General features: G+C 44.0%; 1 protein-coding gene across 1 annotated transcript in view; it reads left to right on the top strand.

The window, feature by feature from the left end:
• The window catches only part of prkcha (protein kinase C, eta, a), a 53,707-nt gene that overhangs the window by 36,659 nt on the left and 1,985 nt on the right, over positions 1-15,063 (top strand). The window contains exons 11-12 of the mRNA XM_038967501.1: positions 4,454-4,592; positions 5,206-5,394. Coding sequence (XP_038823429.1) covers positions 4,454-4,592; positions 5,206-5,394 — 328 coding nt within the window. The remainder of the gene's footprint in view (positions 1-4,453; positions 4,593-5,205; positions 5,395-15,063) is intronic.

Here is a 15,063-nt window from a genome sequence, read left to right as displayed (position 1 = left end):
CATGCAACAATTTCAATGATTTTTACTGAGTTACAGTTCATATGAGGAACTCAGTCAATTGAAACAAATTCATTAGAACCTAATCTATGTATTTCACATGTCTGTTGGTCACAGATACCTTAAACAAATGGGCCTCACAATGGGCCTCAGGATCTCGTTATGATATTTTTGTGCATTAAAATTGCCCTCAATTTAAATGCAATTGTGTTCATTGTCTGTAGCTTATACCTACCCATACCATAACCCCGGCACTATGTTCACAACGTTGACATCAGCAAACCGCTCACCCACACTACGCCATACACGTGGTCTACGGTTGTGAGGCCCGTTGGATATACTGCCAAATTCTCAAAAATGACTTTGGAGGTGGTTTATGGTAGATAAATTAAATGTTAATTTATCTGGCAACCGCACTGGTGGCTAATCCTGCAGTCAACATGCCAATTGCACATTTTACAAAGGTGCACCTGTGTAATGATCATGCTGTTTAATTGGCTTCTTAGAGTAATGGCGCCGACAGAGAGGGCTGCCTCACTTCTAGTCCTTAGGAAACTTTGCAGTATTTAAAAAATATATATATTCTCCTCGGTTGTTGTCACAGCCGTGTATATCCCCCCACAAGCAGATACCACAACGGCCCTCAAGGAACTTCACTGGACATTATGCAAACTAGAAACCATATATCCTGAGGCTGCATTTATTGTAGTTGGGGTTTTTAACAAAGCAAATTTGAGAACAAGACTACCTAAATTCCATCAGCATATTGATTGTAGCACTCGCGCTGGAAAAACACTGGATCGCTGCTATTCTAACTTCCGCGATGCATACAAGGCCCTCCCCCGCCCTCATTTCGGCAAATCTGACCACGGCTCCATTTTGCTCCTCACTTCCTATAGGCAGAAACTCAAACAGGATGTACCCGTGCTAAGGACTATTCAACGCTGGTCTGACCAATCAGAATCCACGCTTCAAGTTTGTTTTGATCACGCGGACTGGGACATGTTCCGGGTAGCTTCAGAGAATAATATCGACGTATACACTGATTCGGTGAGTGAGTTTATAAGGAAGTGTGCAGGAGATGTTGTACCTACTGTGACTATTAAACATGGACAGGTGACTAGGAATATGGCCGAATACAAACAGTGTAGTTATTCCCTCCACAAGGCAATCAAACAAGCAAAATGTCAGTATAGAGACAAAGTGGAGTCACAATTCAAGGGCTCAGACACATATGTGGCAGGGTCTACAGACAATCACAGACTACAAAAGTAAAACCAGCCACGTCACGGACACCGACGTCTTGCTTCCAGACAAACTAAACACCTTCTTTGCCTGCTTTGAGGGCAATACAGTGCCACCGACCTGGCCCGCTACCAAGGACTGTGGGCTCTCCTTCTCCGTGGCCGACGTGAGTAAGACATTTGAACGTGTTAACCCTCGCAAGGCTGCCGGCCCAGACGGCATCCCTACCCGCTTCCTCAGAGCATGCGCAGACCAGCTGGCTTGTGTGTTTATGGACATATTCAATCTCTCTCTATCCCAGTCTGCTGTCCCCACATGCTTCAAGATGGCCACCATTGTTCCTGTACCTAAGAAGGCAAAGGTAACTGAACTAAATTGCTATCGCCCCGTAGCACTCACTTCTGTCATAATGAAGTGCTTTGATTGACATGTCAAGGATCATATCACCTCCACCTTACCTGTCACCCTAGACCCACTTCAATTTGCCTACCGCCCCAATAGGTCCACAGACGATGCAATCGCCATCACACTGCCCTATCCCATCTGGACAAGAGGAATACCTTTGTAAGAATGCTGTTCATTGACTACAGCTCAGCATTCAACATCATAGTACCCTCCAAGCTCATCATTAAGCTTGAGGCCCTGGGTCAACCCCGCCCTGTGCAATTGGGTCCTGAGCTTCCTGACGGGCAGCCCCCAGGTGGTGAAGGTAGGAAACAACATCTCCACTTCGCTGATCCTCAACACTGGGGCCCCAAAAGGGTGTGTGCTCAGACCCCACCTGTACTCCTTGTTCACTCATGACTGTGTGGCCATGCACGCCTCCAACTCAATCATCAAGTTTGCAGACGACACAACAGTAGTAGGCTTGATTACCAACAACGACAAGACAGCCTACAGGGAGGAGGTGAGGGCACTCGGAGGGTGGTTTCAGGAAAACAACCTCTCACTCAACGTCAACAAAACAAAGGAGATCTTGGACTTCAGGAAACAGCAGAGGGAGTACCCCCGTATCCACATCAACGGGACAGCAGTGGAGAAGGTAGAAAGTTTTTTAAGTTCCTCTGTGTACATATCACCAACAAACTGAAATGGTCCACTCACACAGATAGTGTGGTGAAGGCGGCGCAACAGCGCCTTTTCAACCTCAGGAGGCCGAAGAAATTTGTCTTGCCACCTAAAACCCTCACAAACTTTTACTGATGCACAATTGAGAGCATCCAGTCGGGCTGTATCACTGCCTGGTACGGCAACTGCACCGCCCAGGCTCTCCAGAGGGTGGTGCGGTCTGCACAACGCATCACCGGGGGCAAACTACCTGCCCTCCAGGACACCTACAGCAACCGAAGTCACAGGAAGGCCAAAAAGATCATCAAGGACATCAACCACCCGAGCCACTGCCTGTTCACCCCACTACCATCCAGAAGGCGAGGTCAGTACAGGTGTATCAAAGCTGGGACCAATAAGCTGTTTTTCAGTTTCTATCTCAAGGCCATCAGCCTGTTAAACAGCCATCACTAACACAGAGAGGCTGCTGCCTACATACAGACTTGAAATCATTGGCCACTTTAATAAATGGATCACTAGTCACTTTAATAACATATCTTGCATTACTCATCTCATATGTATAAACTGTACTTCATACCATCTGTTGCATCTATTGATTCTTGCCTATGTCATTGCTATTCATATATTTATGTATATATTCTTATCCCATTTTTTTACTTAGATTTGTGTGTATTTCTGTAGGTAGTTGTGAAATTGTTAGATTACATGGTAGATATTGCTGCACTGTTGGAACTAGAAGCACAAGCATTTCGCTACACTCGCAATAACATCTGCTATCCATGTGTATGTGACCAATAAAATTGTATTTTATTTGATATGCCACACCTGTCAGGTGGATGGATTATCTTGGCAAAGGAGACATTCTCACTAACAGGGATGTAAACAAATTTGTGCACAATATGAGAGAAATAAGCTTTTTGTGCGTATGGAACATTTCTGTGATCTTTTATTTCAGCTCATGAAACATGGGACCAACACTTTACATGTTGCATTTATATTTTTGTTAAGTACAGAATCACAAGCTTGATGTAGTAAATGTGTGCTAGGAGTATGGGACCAAATATTAAACTTTAGACTGCTTTATTTCTACAAATCTTTTTTTGCCCTGTGTTTGTTTTGCAGTGAGCCAGAGGCACCATGAGGAACTGAGTCAGTCACGTTTACAGTCAGTCAGGACAGGAAACACCAGATTAAACCAACCACACTATACTTCCATTAACGTGTGTCTGTGTGGCTTCACTCTATTTCTTTCTCTCTCCGTCCCTCTCACACATATACACACACGACCTACACATGAAGTCATTACCTCACCTTTACCTGCAGACTCAGCCATGCCCGTCTAACACCTTGGTGACACATCACTGCTGTGTCACCTGATCTCAGATTAGCGCTATTGGCTGGGTTAATCTGTCTCTCAGATAGCCAAGGCTCCAACGGCCTTAGTGGGGAGGAGGGGCCTCCAATAGAGATGGAGACAGAGACAGAGACCAGACAATTTATTGTCATGGGGGATGATTCATTATGAAGGAAATTACTAATGACTCTGCTCTGCTCCTACCTTATTGCTTCTCCTGATTCAAAAATATTGCTTCCCCTCATTACAGTGCTAATTCAAAGACTCTAGACAAACTTCAAAGATACAAGAGCCCAACGCCAACACATTTTGTTAATGTCTGTGTTTGAAGTTCTCCACATTTTTTGGGGGACAGGTCAATATTGACACTGCAGCCCAGCCATTCCCCTTCTCATCCCCCTTCCCCATTATGCTCTGTCGTATGACTGTGACACTCCTCTCTGCTGTCAGTCATTGGTCAGTGTCCTGGCCAACAGTAGCTCTCTGTTCAGTTCTCCTCTGTGTCTCCTGGTCCTACGGTTGGTCACTGTCTTCATGTGGTCTAACTCACCATAATCTCTCACCTCACAGACATATTTTAGCAACAACTCTCGAAGGGGTTAGACTAGGATAGTTTAGCAGTCACAAAATTAAATATAGCAGTATTTGCTGACTCACTGGTAATGGGGAACATACTGGAAATACTGAAGTAATAGTTGAATAGTTTCCCCCAAAAATTGATGTACAGATGTATGCGTTTAGGAGTCTACAGGTCTGGAGATGTCTGTAATGAGGTGTTATGTTTTCCAGGGATCTTAAACTGGACAATGTGCTCCTTGATAAGGATGGACACTGTAAGCTGGCTGATTTTGGCATGTGCAAGGAGGGCATGTTTGAAGGTGTGGCCACGGGCACCTTCTGTGGGACTCCTGACTACATCGCCCCAGAGGTCAGTTTAACCCCCTCCGCTCATATACCCCTTCCTCTGCTCTAAGATTGCATTCTTTACACCAATGGGAATCATTAAGTATCGGTCTCCCATCGTTCTTTCGAAGGTCATTGGAGTTCCCATTATTTAGGAGCCAGCCCCACTACGTCACCCCACCACTCTGAATACCCAGTACTGTTAACACTGGTCCTCTAGTCCAGTCTCCCTGGTGGTTAGCAGCTAGGTAACACACCTGTGTTGGGTTGGCCACCTGAAACCATTTCAGTTCTGTCAGGAGAGCCCCATCTGCCTCTCACAGGCTCTGTTTGCCAACGCTCTTTAAGTCTCCACCACAAAATGCACCAAGAGAGGGGTTCTTGGTTATGAATTAGTGAGTTTATGAATGTGGAGTGTGCATGTGGTTGTACCTAAAGCATTTAGTCTGATGTTGATGAATGGCTTCATTGCCATCCCCAACACTCAGTCCTTAGTGTATCCCAGTGAAGAGCAGCTAAACCCAAGGAACTGTCTTGGCTCTGGAGTTCGGTGTTACATTTAGTAAAACTGATGTACTTTAGAAGGTCTCTACTATGGTGTGTAATGTTGTTAAATGTCATGTGTTTTGGGTACCCAGATTCTTCAGGAGATGCTGTATGGGCCGTCTGTGGACTGGTGGGCTCTCGGGGTGCTGCTCTATGAGATGCTGTCTGGCCATGCCCCCTTCGAGGCAGAGAACGAGGACGACCTGTTTGAGTCCATCCTGAATGAGGAGATTATCTATGCATCCTGGCTGAGTGCTGATGCAGTCAATATCCTGAAAGCTGTAAGTCCATCCTAAAAAAAAATACAAATTAAAAGTCCATCCTTAATGCGGAGCTCATCTATCTGTCCTGAATGACCACAGTTAATCATGTCAATAACACTCAATGCTGTTCATGTTACAGAGGCCTTTATATTGTTTACATGAGAGAATATACAGTGGAGTCTGAAATGATTGACACACCTAAAGATTTGTATAAATAAAGTAGTCAAAAGTTTAGGATTTGGTCCCATATTCCTAGCACGCAATGACTACATCAAGTTTGGGACTGGACAAACCTGTTAGGGAGTCAAGCCCAGCCAATGAGAATTCGTTTTTCCCCACAAGGGCTTTATTACAGACAGAAATACTCCTCAGTTTCATCAGCTGTCCGGGTGGCTGGTCTCAGACGATCCTGACGTTGGAGGCGGCTTATGGTAGAGAAATGAACATTCAATTCTCTGGCTACAGCTCTGGTGGATATTCCTACAGTCAGCATGCCAATTGCACGCTCCCTCAACTTCAGACATATGTGGCATTGTGTTGTGTGACAAAACTGCACATTTTAGAGTGGCCTTTTATTGTCCCCAGCACAAGGTGCACCTGTGTAATGATCATGCTGTTTAATCAGCTTCTTGATATGCCACACCTGTCAGGTGGATGGATTGTCTTGGCAAAAGAGAAATGCTCACTGACAGGGACGTAAACAAGTTTGTGCACAACATTTGAGAGAAATAAGCTTTTTGTGCATATGGAACATTTCTGTGATCTTTTATTTCAGCTCATTAAACATGAGACCAACACTTTACATGTTGCGTTTATATTTTTGTTCAGTATAGAATCACAAGCTTGATGTAGTCAATGTGTGCTAGGAATATGGGACCAAATACTTAACTTTAGACTACTTTAATTCTACAAATCTTTAGGGGTGTCAATAATTTTGACCCCTACCTTTTTGAAAAAAAAAAAATATTACTTGTTAAACAAAATCTATTACTCTCAGCAATTGTATTAGTATGAATAAATAGAAAAAGTCCCCCTTTTTTTGTTGCATACAATATAGCTCAGATTTGAATTATTGTACACAGTCATTATTGCTCATGTTCATCAGGAAGGTTTCAATCATTTCGGGCCCCACTCTGTCAGAGTACATTTTGTCTCTGAACCAAAGGGCAAGAAAATCAATCTATGCACAGTTGCGTATTTAGAGCTTTGCGAGGAAAAAATTATAAGTCCAATTAGCCTACCACCAGCGGTTTGCAAAATAGAATATCAACATTATAGACCACCATGTAGAGAGAAGCAGTAGCAACACTTCCATGAAAACAGAACTGGCACCCAGACATCTGTTGCCACAAATGATCTCAGGGTTGAAAAATAATATAAGCTCTCAGATTGGAGAGAACATACAGGGCAGGGTTTTGGGGACGGATTTTGGTCAGCGGATCGGGGTGGATAATAAATAATCTGGGTCCTAGTGTATGACTGTAGTCTCACAGTGCTCCCTCTGTCTTACATAACTATATTAAGGCACAGTCCACTACCCCACCACTATAAATAACGCTGCCTCCTCCCCTCTGCTCCTCCGCCCCCCTCCTCTAGTGTTGTTATCCAAACATGCTTCAGGAAGCAGCAGATCCTTGGCCTCAGCCACTGATTTTGCTCCTAGCGACACATCATGTTATTTAAAGGCTAGCTCGTGTCATCATATCCAGAGGCTTTCAACAGTTGAGTGGATTTAACTCGCTGCTCTATTTATACTGAAAGCTGCTCGCTCACCAGGGTTCTACTTCCTGCAAGCAACGTCCCGTGTGTTTGAGCCCTGGGACTGGTTATTCAAACAGAGAGCGCACATTGTTTGGTGTTTGACAGTTGAGATGCTGAGGTGAACATTATCCCATCTCATATTTGACTGGAACATAAGAGCGGGGTAAATGTGCCTGTGTCCTATTTCTTTGCATGTCTCTTTATCTGATATAGTAGGCTTGTTGTCTGTCTGCAGAGTTTAGTTCTCAGGCCTGGCTGAGTGGATGGCACAGGCCCGGTGTAGCCAGTGGAAAATATGATAGACTCAAATAGAATTTCCCAATTTCCATTTTGTGGTCAGTTGAGGAGGAGGAAATTACATAGTGCATTTCTCTCTGTCCCATCATGAACTGACTGACCAATTTCCTCTGCTCATCTACTCTTCTCTCCTGGCCTCGTCTTGTCTTCTTGTCTCTGCTTGTGTCTTCCTTTCTCTACATCAGCTCTACTTTCTCCTCGTGAACTGTTTTGTTATAAAAAACAAAACAGGAAGAAGAAATGCAATGGCTCTGGGGTGTTTAAGAGTGGCTCAGATTAAATCTCAGTTTAATTGTGGTCTGGTCTCAAAGCAAAGTGTATTGGTTGCGTACACAGATTTGTAGATGTGTACGCAATGCTTGTGTTTCTAGCTTCGGCAGTGCAGTAATAGCAAAAAATAATACACACATAATCCAGAAAAATAAATATATCAAGTTTTATATAGGATGAGCCGTGACTAGACTACAGTATATACATATAAAGTGGGTGAAACAGTATCTAAACATTATTGAAGTGACCAGTGTTCAGTTAATCTATATACATAGGGCAACAGTCTCTGAGGTTCAGGGCAGGGTACTGGGCAGAGGCCAGCTAGTGGTGACTGTTTAACAGTTTGATGGCCTGAAGATATAAGCTGTTTCTCAGTCTCTCGGTCCCATCTTTGATGCACCTGTACTGTCTCCGACTTCTAGATGGTAGCGGGGTGAACAGGCCGTGGCTCAGGTGGCTGAGGTCCTTGATGATTTTCTTGGCTTTCCTGTGACATTAGGTGCTACAGATGTCCTGAAGGGCAGGCAGTGTGCCACCGGTGATGCGTTGGGCTGACTGCACCACTCTCTGGAGAGCCCTGCGGTTGCGGACGGTGGAATTGCCGTACCAGCCGGTGATGCAGCCTGACAGGATGCTCTCAATGGTGCATCTGTGGAAGTTGGTGAAGGTCCTAGGGGCCAAGCCAAATTTATTCAGCCTCCTGAGGTTGACGAGGCGCAGATGCATTTTCTTCACCATCCTGTCTGTGTGAATGGACCGTTTTTCAGGTTGTCAGTGATGTGCACACCGAGGAACTTGAAGCACCACTCTGCCAGGGCTCTAATCTCCTCCCTGTAGGCTGTCTCATCGTTGTTGGTAATCAAGCCTACCACTGTTGGGTTGTGAGCAAACTTTATGATTTAGTTGGAGACGTGCGTGGCCAAGCAGTCATGGGTGAACAGGGAGTACCGGAGGGGGCTGAGCACACACCCTTGTGGGGCCGGTGTTGAGGATCAGTGTGGCAGAGGTGTTGTTGCCTACCTTCAGCACTTGGTGTCAACCCACCAGGACCCAGTTGCATGGGGAGGAGTTCAGACCCAGGGCCCTGAGCTTAGTTATGAGCTTGGAGGGCACTAATGGAGTTGAAAACTGAGCTGTAGTCGATTAACAACATTCTTACATACAGTACCAGTCAAAAGTTTGGACACACCTGCTCATTCCAGTGTTTTTCTTTATTTTTACTATTTTTGACATTGTAGAATAATAGTGAAGACATCAAAACTATGAAATACCACATATGGAATCATGTAGTAACCAAAAAAGTGGTAAACAAATCTAAATGTATTTTAGATTTTAGATTCTTCAAAGTAGCCACCCTTTGCCTTGATGGCAGCTTTGCATGCTCTTGGCATTCTCTCAACCAGCTTCATGGGGTAGTCAAATCAAATCAAATGTATTTATATAGCCCTTCGTACATCAGCTGATATCTCAAAGTGTTGTACAGAAACCCAGCCTAAAACCCCAAACAGCAAGCAATGCAGGTGTAGAAGCACGGTGGCTAGGAAAAACTCCCTAGAAAGGCCAAAACCTAGGAAGAAACCTAGAGAGGAACCAGGCTATGAGGGGTGGCCAGTCCTCTTCTGGCTGTGCCGGGTGGAGATTATAACAGAACATGGCCAAGATGTTCAAATGTTCATAAATATGACCAACATGGTCAAATAATAATAATCACAGTAGTTGTCGAGGGTGCAGCACCTCAGGAGTAAATGTCAGTTGGCTTTTCATAGCTGATCATTAAGAGTATCTCTACCGCTCCTGCGGTCTCTAGAGAGTTGAGAACAGCAGGTCTGGGACAGGTAGCACGTCCGGTGAACAGGTCAGGGTTCCATAGCCGCAGGCAGAACAGTTGAAACTGAAGCAGCAACAATGCCAGGTGGACTGGGGACAGCAAGGAGTCATCATGTCAGGTCGTCCTGAGGCATGGTCCTAGGGCTCAGGTCCTCCGAGAGAGAGAAAGAAAGAGAGAAGTAGAGAATTAAAGAGAGCATACTTAAATTCACACAGGACACCGGATAAGACAGGACAAGTACTCCAGATATAACAAACTGACCCTAGCCCCCCGACACAAACTAATGCAGCATAAATACTGGAGGCTGAGACAGGAGGGGTCAGGAGACACTGTGGCCCCATCCGATGATACCTCCGGACAGGGCCAAACAGGAAGGATATAACCCCACCCACTTTGCCAAGGCACAGCCCCCACACCACTAGAGGGATATCTTCAACCACTAACTTACCATCCTGAGACAAGGCCGAGTATAGCCCACAAAGATCTCCGCCACGGCACAACCCAAGGGGGGGCGCCAACCCAGACAGGAAGATCACGTCAGTGACTCAACCCACTCAAGTGACGGCATGGAAGAGCACCAGTAAGCCAGTGACTCAGCCCCTGTAATAGGGTTAGAGGCAGAATCCCAGTGGAAAGAGGGGAACCGGCCAGGCAGAGACAGCAAGGGCGGTTCGTTGCTCCAGAGCCTTTCCGTTCACCTTCACACTCCTGGGCCAGACTACACTCAATCATAGGACCTACTGAAGAGATGAGTCTTCAATAAAGACTTAAAGGTTGAGACCGAGTCTGCGTCTCTCACATGGGTAGGCAGACCATTCCATAAAAATGGAGATCTATAGGAGAAAGCCCTGCCTCCAGCTGTTTGCTTAGAAATTCTAGGGACAATTAGGAGGCCTGCGTCTTGTGACCGTAGCGTACGTGTAGGTATGTACGGCAGGACCAACTCGGAAAGATAGGTAGGAGCAAGCCCATGTAACGCTTTGTAGGTTAACAGTAAAACCTTGAAATCAGCCCTTGCCTTAACAGGAAGCCAGTGTAGGGAGGCTAGCACTGGAGTAATATGATACATTTTTTGGGTTCTAGTCAGGATTCTAGCAGCCGTATTTAGCACTAACTGAAGTTTATTTAGTGCTTTATCTGGGTAGCCGGAAAGTAGAGCATTGCAGTAGTCTAACCTAGAAGCAACAAAAGCATGGATTAATTTTTCTGCATCATTTTTGGACAGAAAATGTCTGATTTTTGGAATGTTACGTAGATGGAAAAAAGCTGTCCTTGAAACAGTCTTGATATGTTCGTCAAAAGAGAGATCGGGGTCCAGAGTAACGCCGAGGTCCTTCACAGTTTTATTTGAGACGACTGTACAACCATCAAGATTAATTGTCAGATTCAACAGAAGATCTCTTTGTTTCTTGGGACCTAGAACAAGCATCTCTGTTTTGTCCGAGTTTAAAAGTAGAACGTTTTCAGCCATCCACTTCCTTATGTCTGAAACACAGGCTTCTAGCGAGGGCAATTTTGGGGCTTCACCATGTTTCATTGAAATGTACAGCTGTGTGTCATCCGCATAGCTGTGAAAGTTAACATTATGTTTTCGAATGACATCCCCAAGAGGTAAAATATATAGTGAAAACAATGGTCCTATAGTGGTCCTAAAACGGAACCTTGAGGAACACCGAAATGTACAGTTGATTTGTCAGAGGACAAACCATCCACAGAGACAAACTGATATCTTTCCGACAGATAAGATCTAAACCAGGCCAGAACTTGTCCGTGTAGACCAATTTGGGTTTCCAATCTCTCCAAAAGAATGTGGTGATCGATGGTATCAAAAGCAGCACTAAGGTCTAGGAGCACGAGGACAGATGCAGAGCCTCGGTCTGACGCCATTAAAAGGTCATTTACCACCTTCACAAGTGCAGTCTCAGTGCTATGATGGGGTCTAAAACCAGACTGAAGCATTTCGTATATATTGTTTGTCTTCAGGAAGGCAGTGAGTTGCTGCGCAACAGCTTTTTCTAAAATTTGAGAGGAATGGAAGATTCGATATAGGCTGATAGTTTTTTATATTTTCTGGGTCAAGGTTTGGCTTTTTCAAGAGAGGCTTTATTACTGCCACTTTTAGTGAGTTTGGTACACATCCGGTGGATAGAGAGCTGTTTATTATGTTCAACATAGGAGGGCCAAGCACAGGAAGTAGCTCTTTCAGTAGTTTAGTTGGAATAGGGTCCAATATGCAGCTTGAAGGTTTAGAGGCCATGATTATTTTCATCATTGTGTCAAGAGATATAGTACTAAAACACTTAAGTGTCTCTCTTGATCCTAGGTCCTGGCAGAGTTGTGCAGACTCAGGACAGCTGAGCTTTGGAGGAATACGCAGATTTAAAGAGGAGTCCGTAATTTGCTTTCTAATGAGCATGATCTTTTCCTCAAAGAAGTTCATGAATTTATTACTGCTGAAGTGAAAGCCATCCTCTCTTGGGGAATGCTGCTTTTTAGTTAGCTTTGCGACAGTATCAAAAATAAATTTTGGGTTGTTCTTATTTTCCTCAATTAAGTTGGAAAAATAGGATGATCGAGCAGCAGTGAGGGCTCTTCGATACTGCACGGTACTGTCTTTCCAAGCTAGTTGGAAGACTTCCAGTTTGGTGTGGTGCCATTTCCGTTCCAATTTTCTGGAAGCTTGCTTCAGAGCTCGGGTATTTTCTGTATACCAGGGAGATAGTTTCTTATGACAAATGTTTTTAGGGGTACAACTGCATCTAGGGTATTGCGCAAGGTTAAATTGAGTTCCTCAGTTAGGTGGTTAACTGATTTTTGTCCTCTGACGTCATTGGGTAGGCAGAAGGAGTCTGGAAGGGCATCAAGGAATCTTTGTGTTGTCTGAGAATTTATAGCACGACTTTTGATGCTCCTTGGTTGGGGTCTGAGCAGATTCTTTGTTGCAATTGCAAACGTAATAAAATGGTGGTCCGATAGTCCAGGATTATGAGGAAAAACATTCAGATCTACAACATTTATTCCATGTGACAAAACTAGGTCCAGAGTATGACTGTGGCAGTGAGTAGGTCCAGAGACATGTTAGACAAAACCCACTGAGTCGATGATGGCTCCGAAAGCCTTTGAAGTGGGTCTGTGGACTTTTCCATGTGAATATTAAAATCACCAAAAATTTGAATATTATCTGCTATGACTACAAGGTCCGATAGGAATTCAGGGAACTCAGTGAGGAATGCTGTATATGGCCCAGGAGGCCTGTAAACAGTAGCTATAAAAAGGGATTGAGTAGGCTGCATAGATTTCATGACTAGAAGCTCAAAAGACGAAAACATCAATTTTTGGGGGGGTAAATTGAAATTTGCTATCGTAAATGTTAGCAACACCTCCGCCTTTGCGGGATGCACGGGGGATATGGTCACTAGTGTAACCAGGAGGTGAGGCCTCATTTAACACAGTAAATTCATCAGGCTTAAGCCATGTTTCAGTCAGGCCAATCACATCAAGATTATGATCAGTGATTAGTTCATTGACTATAACTGCCTTTTGAAGTGAGGGATCTAACATTAAGTAGCCCTATTTTGAGATGTGAGGTATCACGATCTCTTTCAATAATGGCAGGAATGGAGGAGGTCTTTATCCTAGTGAGATTGCTAAGGCGAACACCGCCATGTTTAGTTTTGCCCAACCTAGGTCGAGGCACAGACACAGTCTCAATGGGTAGTCACCTGGAATGCATTTCAATGAACAGGTGTGCCTTGTTAAGTTAATTTGTAGAATTTCTCTCCTTCCTAATGCGTTTGAGCCTATCAGTTGTGTTGTTACAAAGTAGAGGTGGTATACAGAAGATAGCCCTATTTGGTAAAATACCAAGTCTGTATTATGGCAAGAACAATGTAGAAAATAGTAAAAATAAAGAAAAACCCTTCAATGAGTAGGTGTGTCCAAACTTTTGACTGGTACTATTTATCTTGTCCTCGTGGGATAGGGCAGTGTACAGTGCAATGGCGATTGCGTCGTTCGTGGATCTGTTGGGGCGATATGCAAATTGTAGTGAGTCTAGCTTGTCTGGTAAGGTGGAGGTAATATGGTCGTTAACTAACCTCTCAAAGCACTTCATGATGACGGAAGTGAGTGTTACGGGGCGATAGTCATTTATTTTAGTTACCTTCGCTTTCTTGGGTACAGCAGGAACAATGGTAGACATCTTGAAGCAAGTGGGGACAACAGACTGGGATATGGAAAGATTGAATATGTTCATAAACACTCCAGCCAGCTATTCTGCACATGCTCTGAGTACACTGTTTGGGATGCCTTGCTACAGTTTACAAAATTAAATGACTTACACACATCGGCCACAGAGAACAAGAGCACACAGTCCTCGTGAGCGTCGGGGTCCGCGTCGGCTGCTCAATGTTGTTTTCCTTGACACGGGCGAAGGTGTTTAGTTCGTCCGTGAGCAAGGCGTAAGTGTCCGCGACATGTCTGGCTTTCCTTTTATAATCCGTGATTGTCTGGAGTCCCTGACAAATACAGTGCCTCAAAGTATTCACACCGCTTGACTTTTTCCACATTTTGTTGTGTTACAGGCTGAATTTAAAATTGATTAAATTGAGATTTTGTGTGACTGATCTACAGACGGTACCCCATAATGTCAAAGTGGAGTTATGTTTTTAGAAATGTTTACAAATTAATTCAAAATGAAGAGCTGAAATGTCTTGAGTCAATAAGTATTCAACTATTTTTGCTAAGGCAATCGTAAATAAGTTCAGGGTCATGGGTTTGCTTGTTATTGGCAAGGGAGTTTTTAGGATAAAAAGAAATGGAAGAGCAACATCCTTGAGGAAAACCTGGTTCAGTCTGCTTTCCAACAGACACTAGGAGACATGTACCTTTCAGCAGGACAATTACCTAAAACACAAGGACAAATATACACTGGAGTTGCTTACCAAGATGACATTGAATGTTCCTGAGTGGCCTAGTTACAGTTTAGACTTAAATCGGCTTGAAAATCTATGGCAAGACTTGAAAATGGCTGTATATCAATGATCAACAATCCAGGTGTGCAAAGCTCTTAGAGACTTACCCAGAAAGACTCTTAGCTGTGGTCGCTGACAAAGGTGATTCTAACATCTATTGACTCAGGGGGTTGAATACTTATCTAATCAAGATATGTTAGCGTTTTATTTTCCATAAAAGTATTTTTTTAAATATAATTTTTCTTCCACTTTGACATTAGATTATGTTGTGTAGATCGTTTTCAAAAGAGGACTATACAATTAAATTCATTTTAATCCCACCTTAACACCTACAAAATTTGGAAAACGTCAAGGTGTGTCAATACTTTGAGGGCACTGTACGTCATGTGTCTGAGCCGTTAAATTGCGACTTCACTTTGTCCCTGTACTGTTGTTTTGCCTCCGATTGCCTTACGGAGGTCGTAGCTGATCTGTTTTTACACGTCCATGTTCCCAGTCACCTTGCAATGGTTAATTGCGGTGGTTCGCGCTTTCAGTTTTGCGCGAATGCTGCCATCT

Source organism: Salvelinus namaycush, chromosome 28, assembly GCF_016432855.1.
Source record: "Salvelinus namaycush isolate Seneca chromosome 28, SaNama_1.0, whole genome shotgun sequence".
NCBI classification, from domain to species: domain Eukaryota; kingdom Metazoa; phylum Chordata; class Actinopteri; order Salmoniformes; family Salmonidae; genus Salvelinus; species Salvelinus namaycush.
The sequence above is the reverse complement of the archived record's forward strand: the minus strand, read 5'-3'. Positions and strand labels throughout refer to the sequence as shown.